The 12325-nt window shown below is 46.9% G+C and overlaps 1 protein-coding gene across 4 annotated transcripts in view; it reads right to left on the reverse strand.

Moving 5' to 3' along the window:
* Nucleotides 1–11684, reverse strand: part of LOC119953674 (transducin-like enhancer protein 1) — a 187872-nt gene extending 176188 nt beyond the window's left edge. For 3 of the 4 annotated variants that reach the window (XM_038778186.1, XM_038778185.1, XM_038778183.1), the window contains exons 1-2: nucleotides 11053–11684; nucleotides 738–850 (exon numbers count right to left, since the gene is read on the reverse strand). In XM_038778186.1, coding sequence (XP_038634114.1) covers nucleotides 738–850; nucleotides 11053–11076 — 137 coding nt within the window. In that variant the 5' untranslated portion in view covers nucleotides 11077–11684. The remainder of the gene's footprint in view (nucleotides 1–737; nucleotides 851–11052) is intronic. The other variant, XM_038778184.1, reaches the window with a different exon arrangement.
* Between the last annotated feature and the right edge of the window lie 641 nt (nucleotides 11685–12325).

Here is a 12325-nt window from a genome sequence, read left to right on the forward strand (position 1 = left end):
ACTGTTTGTAAAAGAGAATCATTATCCAAAAGAGAACCATAATACATTCCTTATCCCTCCTCGCACCCCTCCCCACCCACCCCTCCTCCCCCTCACTGCCAGAAAATATGGAAACAGGGGCAATGGCCCCTTCACCGCTGACAGAGAAAGCCCTTGTGACCTGCACCGAGTTCCACTGTGCATAACAAGTACCATCCAAGAATTTCTAAAAATCACAGGAGTGCTGAGTCACAGGATATGCGCTGTATACATTCAGACAATGTCAAACCTACATTTCCTTCCTCCTCAAGAGCTTTAAAAAAAAACGCCAGACTGATACATGATCCCTTCAATGCCACGGATTAATATGATCCAAAATAGAAAAAGGACAACGCCTGACCTTTTTTTAAAATGAAAGAAAATACAAGTAAAAATCCTAGAAAGCCCGAATCGGTGGGCTCTACTCTGGTGCAACTAATTTTGCTCTCAAAAGCCACCTCTTGAGATGTGGGGAGGAGGGAGGTGGGAGGGGGGGGGGGGGGGGGGGGAGGGGGGAGACCCAGCTACATCATTAAGTTTCGCCTCAATTAAGCACGGGTTTCACCTTGCAATTAAAATAGTTTCCAAGCCGCTGTAAGGAAGCCACAGCATGTGAAGACAGTGCCCCCTCGTGCAATACAGACAGAAAGGCACTTGTGGCCGGCCACCAGATACAAGGCAAACATTATTAGCTCATGTCCATTCTTATCCAACCATACCTGTGGTACTGCGCCTGCAGGAACTGGAATTCTTCTTTAATCCGATCCAACGTTTCTGGGAATGTGAACTTTAACGTTTGGGATGCTGCTGCTGGGGTAGCAGATGGTGGAACCTGGAGAGAGCGAGAGAGAGACAGAGAGAGAGATGGATAGAAATAGTTTGGGGTATATTCATGCAATGTATCACCCTCCATGGGGGATCACAGTGACTGGGAAAGAATCGCAACCGCACAGGAACATTTAATAAACCTGCTGAATTCTCATTCAGTGGCAACAGTGGGAGGCGGGGAGGGGGGGGGGGGGTGAAAGAGAATAAAAATCAAGATTTCGAGCTATTCCTAAATGGAGGAATAATGGTGACAGATGGCAAACCCCCCCCCCCCCCCCCTTCTGCATTTACCCGCTCCTCACATTTGGTTTAGTAGGTAAACTAACACAGTATCTCTTTCATCACATCTGACAAGAATCTAGTCAAGCATAATATTTAAGGTGGTTACAGCAAGCAGGTCAGTTCAGAGCTAACTCACAGAGCAGCAAGCATTTGTAGCAATGCAGATGGTGGACCCCAACTTAAGACATAGGAGCAGAATCAGGCCACTCGGCCCATCGAGACTGCTCCGCCATTCAATCATGGCTGATATTTTTCTCATCCCCATTCTCCTGCCTTCTCCCCATAACCACTGATCCCCTTATTGATCAAGAACCTATCTATCTCTGTCTTAAAGACATTCCGTGATGTGGCCCCCACAGCCTTCTGAGGCAAAGAGTTCCACAGATTCACCGCCCTCTGGCTGAACATCTGTTTTAAAGGATCGCCCCTTTAGTCTGAGATGGTTTCCTCTGCTTCTAGTTTTTCCTACAAGTGGAAACATTCTCTCCATGTCCACTCAATCCAGGCCTTGCAGTATCCTGCAAGTTTAAATAAGATCCCCCCCCCCCCCTCATCCTTCTAAACTCCAACGAGTACAGACCCAAAGTCCTCAACCGTTTCTCGTACAAGTTCTTCATTTCGGGGATCATTCTTGTGAACCTCCTCTGCACCCTTTCCAAGGCCAGCAAATCCTTCCTTAGATACGGGGCCCAAAACTGCTCACAATACTCCAAATGGCATCCGACCAGAGCTTCATATAGCCTCAGAATTACATATCTGGAACTTAACGAACTGGAGCCTAAAGAAATCTTATTGGAGCAGCAGAGAAACAGCACCTACGTCCAGTCATTTGTAAACATTGCCACAAGGTTACCTACTCTGACAAGACACACACACAGACCCCCTCTCCCCCTGGTACACATGGTTGGCACACACTGCTCCCGCTATGCCTGACCATGGCTCCCAGATTCACGCTGCTAGCTGGACAGTTCAAACAAACACGGTTTAAAAAGCACAGGTTTAGGTCAGCACGGTGGCGCAGTGGGTTAGCATTGCTGCCTCACGGTGCCGAGGTCCCAGGTTCAATCCCGGCTCTGGGTCACTGTCCGTGTGGAGTTTGCACATTCTCCCCGTGTTTGTGTGGGCTCTGCCCCCACAGCCCAAAGATGTGCAGGCTAGGTGGATTGGTCACGCTAAATTGCCCCTTAATTGGAAAAAATTAATTGGGCACTCTAAATTTAAGGATAAATAAATAAATAGAAATTTAAAAAATAAAAGCACAGGCTTCAACACTGAGTGCACCCTTTGCATCAACCATCTAGATTGCATCACCGTTTCATTCAAATACACTTGGCAGGCATGGAACACAACCCAGTAGCAAGAATCTATGGGTGAAGGAATTCTCAAACGGGACCTTAATAGGCATGGGGGGGGGGGGGTGTAATGGGGAGGGGGGGTAGGTGGCATGGTGGCTCAGTGGTTAGCACTGCTGCCTCACAGCTCTGAGGACCCGGATTCAATCCCGGTCCTGGCTCACTGTCCGTGGGGAGTTTGCACATTCTCCCCATGTCTACGTGGATTTCACACCCACAAGCCCAAGATATGCCGGGTAGGTGGATTGGCCACGCTAAATTGCCCCTTCATTGGAAAAAAATAATTTGTTACTCTAAATTTAAAAAAAAAAGAAAGAGGAGATTGGACACAGCTCCAATTCCTCATCTCCATCCAACAGCTTCTGTTAGGTGGAAATAGTGCATTCCGATACAGGTAATCTGGTCAGGGTGGGCATGACTGTGATGCCCCCTGCAATCACAGAGCTCATCAACACTCACTACTGTCTCCACTCGCATGTGACAGACGTCACTTGGGCAACGCACCAGTGGACTGCAGCTTGAAATCAGGGTAAAGCTAATAGAGAAAGACTCAGTTACAGAAATAAAGCAATCTCCATTCACTCGCTTCATAGATTGTATTCGAGGGAAGTTCCCATCCCTACCTATTGAGAAGCCATTAAACTAAGTAGAAAAGCTGCACTCAGTAACGCAGTATGGCAAGACAATTGCTTCCCGTCATTAGAGTCATTGCTTTAAATCCCATCAGTAGCTAGCTTTTAAAACTCATACCACAACATGTCAAAGAGTTCCATCCATTTTCACTCCGATTGTCTACAAAGCAGAGAAAACACACACTACCTTTTCACCCAATAATAACTATACTTGTCAGTTGTGTTGTATAGAAGTTTTGTATTAGAAGATGCATGTGGTGTATTCACCAGCTTTTCCAATCATTGATGAGCTGGAATGAGGGGAGGGATGCCAAAAAATATCTACAGCCTGAAGACTTGCACAGCTTGGGTTATTTATTTATTTATTTTTAAAATAAATTTAGATTACCCAATTATTTTTTCCAATTAAGGGGCAATTTAGCGTGGCCAATCCACCTACTCTGCACATTTTTTTTGGGTTGTAGGGGCAAAACCCACGCAGACACGGGGACAGCTTGGGTTATTTTAATATTGCGCCACCTACATAGCTGTGGCTATGTATAAAAATCACACCATAAAACTGACTTTAAACGTAACCTAGATTTAGCAGTGATAAAATGGGTTTGGGAAATTCATTTAAGCTATGGTGGCAAGTCAGGCATGACTGCACAGTCAACGCGCTATGTGAACAGGCATATTCAATCCAAGTTCAGGCACAATGGCACAAGCCTGCTTTTCCCAATGAGGACCAAGCTGCTTGATCAAAGCATTTGTGATGTGACTCGATGTAGATCTGAAATATTGCTCCAGTGTTAAAAGGAATCTTTTCCGCCTTATTTCCATCTCTGGATTGAATGATTACAAAGCTGCGCTCAAAGATACATCCCCCCTTTCCCTGAACCCAGCAGTCAAAGCACCCCCAGGCCTTTGCTACTCCAGCAACTACTTAGGGAGGCGCAGGCAGCGGCACTGATCAACCCTGTTCAAAAAGATTCCACCAACGCCATCTTTTCTTCAATCACCCCTCCAACTCCTCCCAAGTTATTTGTCAATCGTCGGAAACACTTGCGGGAAAACTGCCCAGTCTAGGCACCAAATTCTGTTCAGTACACATTCAGCAATTGGAGATATCTATCTAGATTAAGGGCAGCACGGTGGCCTAATGGTTAGCACAGCTGCCTCAAGGCGCTGAGGTCCCAGGTTCGAATCCCGGCTCTGGGTCACTGTCCGTGTGGAGTTTGCACATTCTCCCCGTGTCTGCGTGGGTTTCGCCCCCACAACCCAAAAAAATGTGCAGAGTAGGTGGATTGGCCACGCTAAATTTCCCCTTAATTGGAAAAAATAATTGGGTAATCTAAATTTATAAAAAAAAAAAAAATCTATCTAGATTAATGGGAACATGGATCTGGGCAACACGGCGGCCCAGTGGTTAGCACTGCTGCCTCGCGGCACGAAGGTCCCAGGTTCGATCCCGGCCCTGGGTTTTTTGTCCATGTGGAGTTTGCACATTCTCCCGTGTTTGTGGTGGTTCCACCCACACAACCCAAAGATGTGCAGGGTAGGTGGATTCACCACACTAAATTGCACCTTAATTGAAAAAAATGAATTGCGGGCTCTAAATTGTTTTTCAAAAGAAAAAGTTTTTTCTAAGTTTTAAGAAGGTGGCTCCTCAAGCGTCCGGGGTACTCGACAAACGTATCGCACAAAGATAAACGGCACTCCCGCTGTTTGGAGCGCTGCATCCTGCAGTCGAGCACATCCCTGTTCAGGAGGCAGTAGCAAGGTAGGCCCAAGGACGGGCAGCACGGTGGCCTAGTGGTTAGCACAACTGCCTCATGGCGCTGAGGTCCCAGGTTCGAATGCCGGCTCTGGGTCACTGTCCGTGTGGAGTTTGCACATTCTCCCTCGTGTCTGCGTGGGTTTCGCCCCCACAACCCAAAAATGTGCAGAGTAGGTGGATTGGCTACGCTAAATTGCCCCTTAATAGGAAAAAATAATTGGCTAATCTAAATTTTTTTTTAAAAGGTAGACCCAAGGACTTCCTGGAAACAGCAGCAGGGTTGTGGGGTCGAAATGGGGCAGCAAATGGTTGGCCAATCTGTCTTTGGCAGCAATGGTGGAACTGATGATTGGGGGTGGCACAGCTGGTCAAGAGGCTGGGACAACTCCCAGTTCGTGAAAATAGTGCTGTGATATCTTTTACAAGATCCACCTGTACAGCCAAACACGACTCCAGTTTAAGTAGATTGTCGGAAGGGCAGACCCTTCAAACAATGTTGCACCTTCTACTGCACTGAAATGTCAGCCTGGACGATACACATTTCCTGGACTAGGGTTTCTGTCCATGACCTTTCCTGATGGAGCCAAGCAGATGTTATTCTACAATATTAAAAAAAAAATCCGATACCATTTTTATTAGAAATTGCTTTAGGCTATCTCAGGGCAAGTCTGAGGCTTTATTAAAAGATACATATAAAGCATGCACCATAAGACTATTATATATCAGCATACCTGACGGGTTTACAAGATCAGATGCTGCCAAAAGTACCGAGGGAGATTTGCTCATCCCTTATCACTAAATGTAAGCCTGCTGCTAAGTGAGTGTAAGTCTGACCCATTGAGCTCTGTATCAGTGGGTTTTACTGTATTGGTTTCTGAAAAAAGAAATCTAATCAGCAGTCATTAAGAGTTACAGTGGCTGGTTAACTGCATGCAAATGAGAATTATCACTTTTGTGTCAAGTACTTCATCTGCTAATCCAATAAAGAGTCAGTTGTGGTGCAAGCTCTGTGCAATATCAAGTAGCCAGCCTATTCCCTCATTGCTATAATCCAATATTTCTATCAGAACACATGGTGAGAGGGAGGTGGGGCGAGAAAGCGAGGGAACTACTCCCCCAATGGTGTTAGGTACAAGTGCACCCCGTGGTGTACTGATAAACAATGTGCAGCAGCAGGTCCCAGGTTTAATCCCAAACTCCTCTAGCTGGTATCAGCAATTGGCATTTTGCCCCAGGGCAGGGGGGGGGGGGGGGGGGGGGGAGAGAGAGGGAGAGAGAGAGAGAGAGAGAGAGAGAGAGAGAGAGAAAAGAGAGAGGGGGATAGATTAAAAAGCAGCTTGGCTTCCCACTTCTGATTACTATCCAGCGACTCCTGCTGAAAAGTGCAGGTGTAGACAGGACAGACTCAGCTGTGATGTCCTCAACAGCTGTACATAGTCGGTTAATGCCTGCTCTGTAGGCTTTCACATGATGAAAGGCAATTTATATGAGGCAGGGTTGTTGCTGCCCCGTAGAGGTCAATGTCTCAGAAGGCGGGAAATGGGAGTAAGATAAATATATGGAGATCAAAGAAAAAGGAGGAAAAAAAAGTGTTCTACTTTTTAAAACCATACAGGGGGAAACATTAGGCGAGGAGATGGTGGCTTTGAAAAGGTATTTGGGAAGAGTGAGAAATGGGTCAGGGGAGCGTTATTGAAACTCTGTAGGAATTAGAAAGTCGAACACGTAAAGACAGGCAGACAGGAGGGGGGAGTGAAGAGATTCGTTCCCGTTTAGCTCAAATGAGGTCACCTCGGATGAAGCCATATGTTTAGAGCTCTCAAAATGGTGACTGCCCGGGGATTAGAAAATCGGGAAAGGGGAAAAACAGGGGGCCAAATTAGACAGCGATGGCCAGCAGGTTAGAGAGCTGATACAGGTTTGCAAGCTCAGCTGCTTGGGGGGGGGGGGGGGGGGGGGGGGAATAACAGTGTGACGTGAGGAACTCTTTCAAGAAGAGAAAGAAACACAGTCTTCTATCCATTCCAGCAGTGCATGAATCACAGCATTCATCTCAAACTTTCACAAGAAAATTGTTCAAGACAGACCACGTTATTGAAACTGAAATGTACCCCAACTTAATTTTTCCTTAAACAGTAAATTCACAAGTTTTATCCAAATATATTTACTCCATCCAGTAGGCCTGTTCACATAACAACAATTCTTGAGTCTGTAACTATTCACACAGGCATTTTTGCTTTTTGTGTATGTGCATAGGATGCAAGATGCAAATGGCACAAAACATCATGGAAAAACAACCCAGCTTCATTGCCGAACAGCTTCAAGCAGCTGTGTTTGGGGTGGACACTCAGCAGCACTGTCACAGTAGCCACTGAACCCTTACTTTTAGTCAAGCTCGGTGCCTGGGCAATGACCGTCTCGCCTTTAGTGCGGGCACGGGAAAAGGCTGAGGAACCCAAGAACACAGGCAGCACGGTAACACAGTGGATAGCACTGTGGCTTCACAGCGCCAGGGTCCCAGGTTCGATTCCCTGCTGGGTCCCTGTCTGTGTGGAGTCTGCACGGTCTCCCAGTGTCTGCGTGGGTTTCCTCCGGGTGCTCCGGTTTCCTCTCACAGTCCAAAGACGTGCAGGTTAGGTGGATTGGCCATGCTAAATTGCCCTTAGGTGACCAAAAAGGCTAGGAGGGGTTATTGGGTTACGGGGATAGGTTGGAGGTGAGGGCTTAAGTGGGTCGGTGCATACTCGATGGGCCAAATGGCCTCCTTCTATGTAACTCTATGTAACACAATTTAGGCTACTGCTTGGCAAATAAAAATGTTATGTGCCCATTGCACTTTCAGCATTGGTTGCCAGACATAACTCCACAAGGCAAATCTCTAATAAGACTAATATAGAAGAAAACATTGACACATATTACTCTATGCCAAAGGCGGGCAAGTGGGACTAGCTTGGTGATAGAAACTGGGCAGCCTGGACAATGCTGGGCCAAGAGGCCTGTTTCCATGCTGTAAACATCTATACAGACAACCCCCGGGGTGAACATGGCAAACCTGTACCTCAACGCCAATTAGTCATCCTGGTTTTAAAATATTCATTTTTGGGGCAGCACGGTGGTTAGCACTGCTGCCTCACGGCACCGAGGTCCCAGGTTCGATCTCGGCTCTGGGTCACTGTCCTGTGTGGAGTTTGCACATTCTCCCCGTGTCTGCGTGGGTTTCGCCCTCACATCACAAAGATGTGCAGGGTAGGTGGATTGGCCACGCTAAATTGCCCCTTAATTGGAATAAATGAATTGGGTACTCTAAATTAATTTTTTTAAATACTCATTTTTGTTTTCAAATCCCTCCATAGCATTGCCCCCTCCTTATTTCTACAATTTCCTCCAGCCTCCGCTGAAATCCTCCAATTGCATCCTCTTCTGTATCCATCCATTGTCAACCCCCCCGCTAGTGGTGTGCCATACCTACCCTGAGCTTTGAAATTCCCTCCCCAAATTTCTCCACCTCTCGCCTCCTTTAACAATGTTCCTGCAAAGCTAGCTGTTTGGACAAGCCTTTGGCACCTGTTCTAATATCTCTCTGTGGTTCAGTGTCAAATCTTATTTGGTATTACTCCTATGTAGAGGCAAGAAATTTGACTATGTTAATATGCTCCATTAATAAAAACTGCCGTGCATCATTTATCCTCAGTCATTGGACCAGCATCCACACTCTCTTAGGGGAGAAAATTATGGATTTCCACAACCCTTTGTTTGAACCATTTGGCAGCATCTACGTACTTCCCCAACGTTCCTCCCATCAAATGAGGAAAAGCCCACAGAGCACTCCAAGGGTAAAAGCTCACCATTCCAGCTCTACATTTCATACTTTCCACCACTGGCAATTAATTGGTCTCCCGTCTGGGGCAGTTGACTAATTGACAGAGATTGATTACCAATGATTAGCCAACAAGCCCATTATCATTGAATTATGCAACTACCAGAAAGACAGAAGATGAACTAAATTGGCCTTTTTCCCATTCTACCAATTCCTATGTTCTTAAGTGCTTCCCGCACGATATAAACAAATCAACCTGGGGTCCTCACGTGGAACATTAATCATTTTGTCATCCTAATTCAGACTCAGGATTATAGCTACTGCCCAAAAAGGTTTCACATGTACATCACATTTAAGGCCAAAATATAGAGTTTAAAATATTACAAAAATAGGTGTAGGGTGGGGGCCTGACCTAGGTAGTGGGGGGGGGGGGGGCAGAAAAGCATGGTGGCACAGTGTTTAGCATTGCTGCCTCACAGCACTGAGGTCCCAGGTTCAATCCCGGCTCTGGGTCACTGTCCGTGTGGAGTTTGCACATTCTCCCGTGTTTGCGTGGGTTTCACCCCCACAACCCAAAGATGTGCAGGATAGGTGGATTGGCCATATCTTTTTATTAAAACAGTAAAAAAAATATACAAGGCCAAATGGTACAACCACTCATTTTGTGTTGGAGAAACAGGGTACCCTCCCCTCAGTACCAATATACGGGGGGAGCGGGGGGAATACTCTGATTATTAAAACAGTTCAAACACATTTCTACAAAAAACAAATGGTACAAGCACTAAACTTTGCGCTGGAGAGACCAGATACCCTCGCCTCTGTACCAACAGAAAGGAAGGGGGCTGTTGGGGAGGGAGGGAGTCGGAATGTTGGTGAAGGGGGGAGGGGGCAAATAGGGCACTGCCTGAACTATCTACAGAGGCAGGAAAAATGAAAGAACCTTCATGTTAAATTGCTCCTTAATTGGAAAAACTGAATTGGGTACTCTAAATTTATTTTTTAAAAGGCAGGGTAAAAGGTCAGTGCAGACTGGATGGGCCGAATGGCCTCCTGCTGCACTGTGATTTTATGAGGCATGCATATGTATCTGAAAGGGTGATGGAAACAGATCCAGTAGCAATTTTACAAAGGGGATTTAGACGCAGTCTTGAAAATGAGGACGAGAAGAGTTAGATTAATTGGGTAGCTCTATATTTTTTTTTAAAGAGCTGGAGCAGACATGATTTGGCTGAATGGGCTCCTGTCCTGTACGAGTTTACTAACAAGGAAGGCCATTTTAAATGTGGGCTCAATCCAGAAATATCTTAAGTCTCACTCTTCCAATTAGGGGGGGTGTAAGTACAAAATGGCATGTCAGGGAGAAGAGGGGAGTGCACAAAAAGCTCAAGTTACCAAGTTATCCGAGGGGAGAGAGAGAAAAAAAAAATCAATGGGGGATTTTCATTTTAAGTGTTGACAGCAACCCTCGCCATTGCTGTAACGCAGTGGAACCCACAGAAGCGTTTAAGGAGTGGTGGTGTCATCCTGCACAGATCGGGAGGAGGGATGGATAGAGAGAGAGAAATCAACCCACTTGCAGTAACCACAAGGCAAAGTGTGACAGTCAGTCAGCCCTCCCATATATCCTCAACTAACAAGGGAAATTGCAAAGAGGGGGGGGGGGGTCACGGTACAGACAGACAGCACCGTGACAGGCACCCAGAATTATCTGACCTCCAGCACCCCCACCCCAGATAGCAATGTAAACAACTGGCTGCAATTACAAAAAGCCTTCCTTGCCCCACACACGTGTAGGGCACATGCCCCTCCGCTTAAAGAGCGTTTGTAAAACTGTGGGCGGGATGGATCTTTGGATTTTTTTTTTGAAAAAGTCTCAGATTGATTTACCATACGGTGTAAACAAATTAAAAGCCAATTCACTTGGGAGTCGCAATCCACGGATTCCCTAGCCTAACCTATCTCTCCCTACCCCCCCCCCCCCCCCCCACAGTGACAATCCATCTCCATTTTCTCCAGTTGTTACTAAGAGTTTTTGTGTGTGTGTGTCGAGTTCCCAGCTAAAGGCAGAACAACAACACTTGAGCCTCCAGATTAATCAGAAAGCCCCCAGCCCGGGTGGGGGGGGGGATGCACATTTGCAAAGGAGGTTCACAATGTGAAACTCACACCCCTCCCCAAACTAATCACCATTAGCCTCCTCCTCCTCCCCCCCCCCCCCCCCCCCCAGCCAGCAGCACCACCCCTGTGTCAATATCACTGAAACTGCATCTGGAAGGAGAGAAATAGGCCACAATATAACAAGAGGGTGGCAGTGTTAGGCAAGCGGCTCCTCTCGCACTGCGAACAAGAGCAGAGATCACTTACCGACGGACGGTTGTGGGGAAACATTTTTCCGCCGTGTTGCTAACGAAGGAAATCCTCCAGCCTTGCCGCGATCCTCTAGATTAGCAGCCACCCCGAATAATGTAGATTTGGGGGGGGGGGGGGGGGGAGAAAGAGGTGGTAGTGGTTTCGGGGTGGGGGGGGTAAACAACCCAGCCGCGATCAAACACAGTGTAATACAATGTTGTACATCCCCTGGATCCCTTTGTTCAAATGGGCTAATTCAAACAAGCACTTCTTCTCTGCCGGGATCAAATCATGTAGCCTTCAGGCGATGGTGCGCAATTGGCTCATAAATCTGTCAGTAATGTCGGATACTTTTTTTTTCTCTTTCACCCCCCTCCTCTCTCTCTCTCTCTCTCTCCTTTCTGTCTCTCCTCCGGGCGTCCTGGCTGATGTGTAAGAAAAGACAGATTAATAAATCACACGCAAACAAAAAAAAAGAGAGGAGGGAAGAAGAAGGGGGTGGGAAGGGACAGCGAGAGAGAAAATAGAAAAGGTAAATGAATATTTTTTTTCTGGAGGGGGTGTGCTGGTTGCAGAAACTAAGGCAGGACCGGGTTTTTTTGGAAATAGACTTTATAGGCTGGCTAAGATCAGGACACGCGGTTTCTTGGAGTGAAATCGAATGTTTTCACCGCAACTCGTCAATTACCAGCGCCCCGCCGACCAATGGCGACGCCGCTGGCCCGGCCCGGCCCACGTGGGGGCCTCGCCACCCTCTGCCACCCATTGGCTACATTTGGGTCCCAAGGTTTCCTGGCTACATTTCTGGTTACATTTCTGATGTAGCCTTTCCCCTCCTCGCATAAAGATATTTATTTCATTTCTAATTGATGTTCCAAAACAAGTCAGCCCCTCTCTCTGTGCCCCCCCCCCCCCCAACTCAGGACAACGCCTGTCCTTTATTTATCAGCTAGTCAGAGCCTAATTCCAGCCCCCTTCCCCAGGGAGAGTTTTTATTTTGTAATAGTTTTAATTCAGTGCGGTTGTCGCTGATCATTGAAGGCGAGAGTCGTTCTGGCTGAGTCCACATGATGAGGGCACAGATATAAAAGCAGAAGATGCTGGAAATGAGCAGAGTCTGTCTTTCAACCCGCTGGAAAGAACCCCAGGGCAAAGCTTTAAACTTGTTTCACAAACAGGCTAACTCGTTTTTGCTCGCGAATTACAACATCTCGCAGGGAATGCACGTTTGAGATGCTCCCTTCTGTTTTTGGGAGTCAGGCCAGAAGATCCAAACTCCTCCCTCGCC

This window comes from Scyliorhinus canicula, chromosome 18, assembly GCF_902713615.1.
Source record: "Scyliorhinus canicula chromosome 18, sScyCan1.1, whole genome shotgun sequence".
In the NCBI taxonomy this organism is placed as follows: Eukaryota; Metazoa; Chordata; class Chondrichthyes; order Carcharhiniformes; family Scyliorhinidae; genus Scyliorhinus; species Scyliorhinus canicula.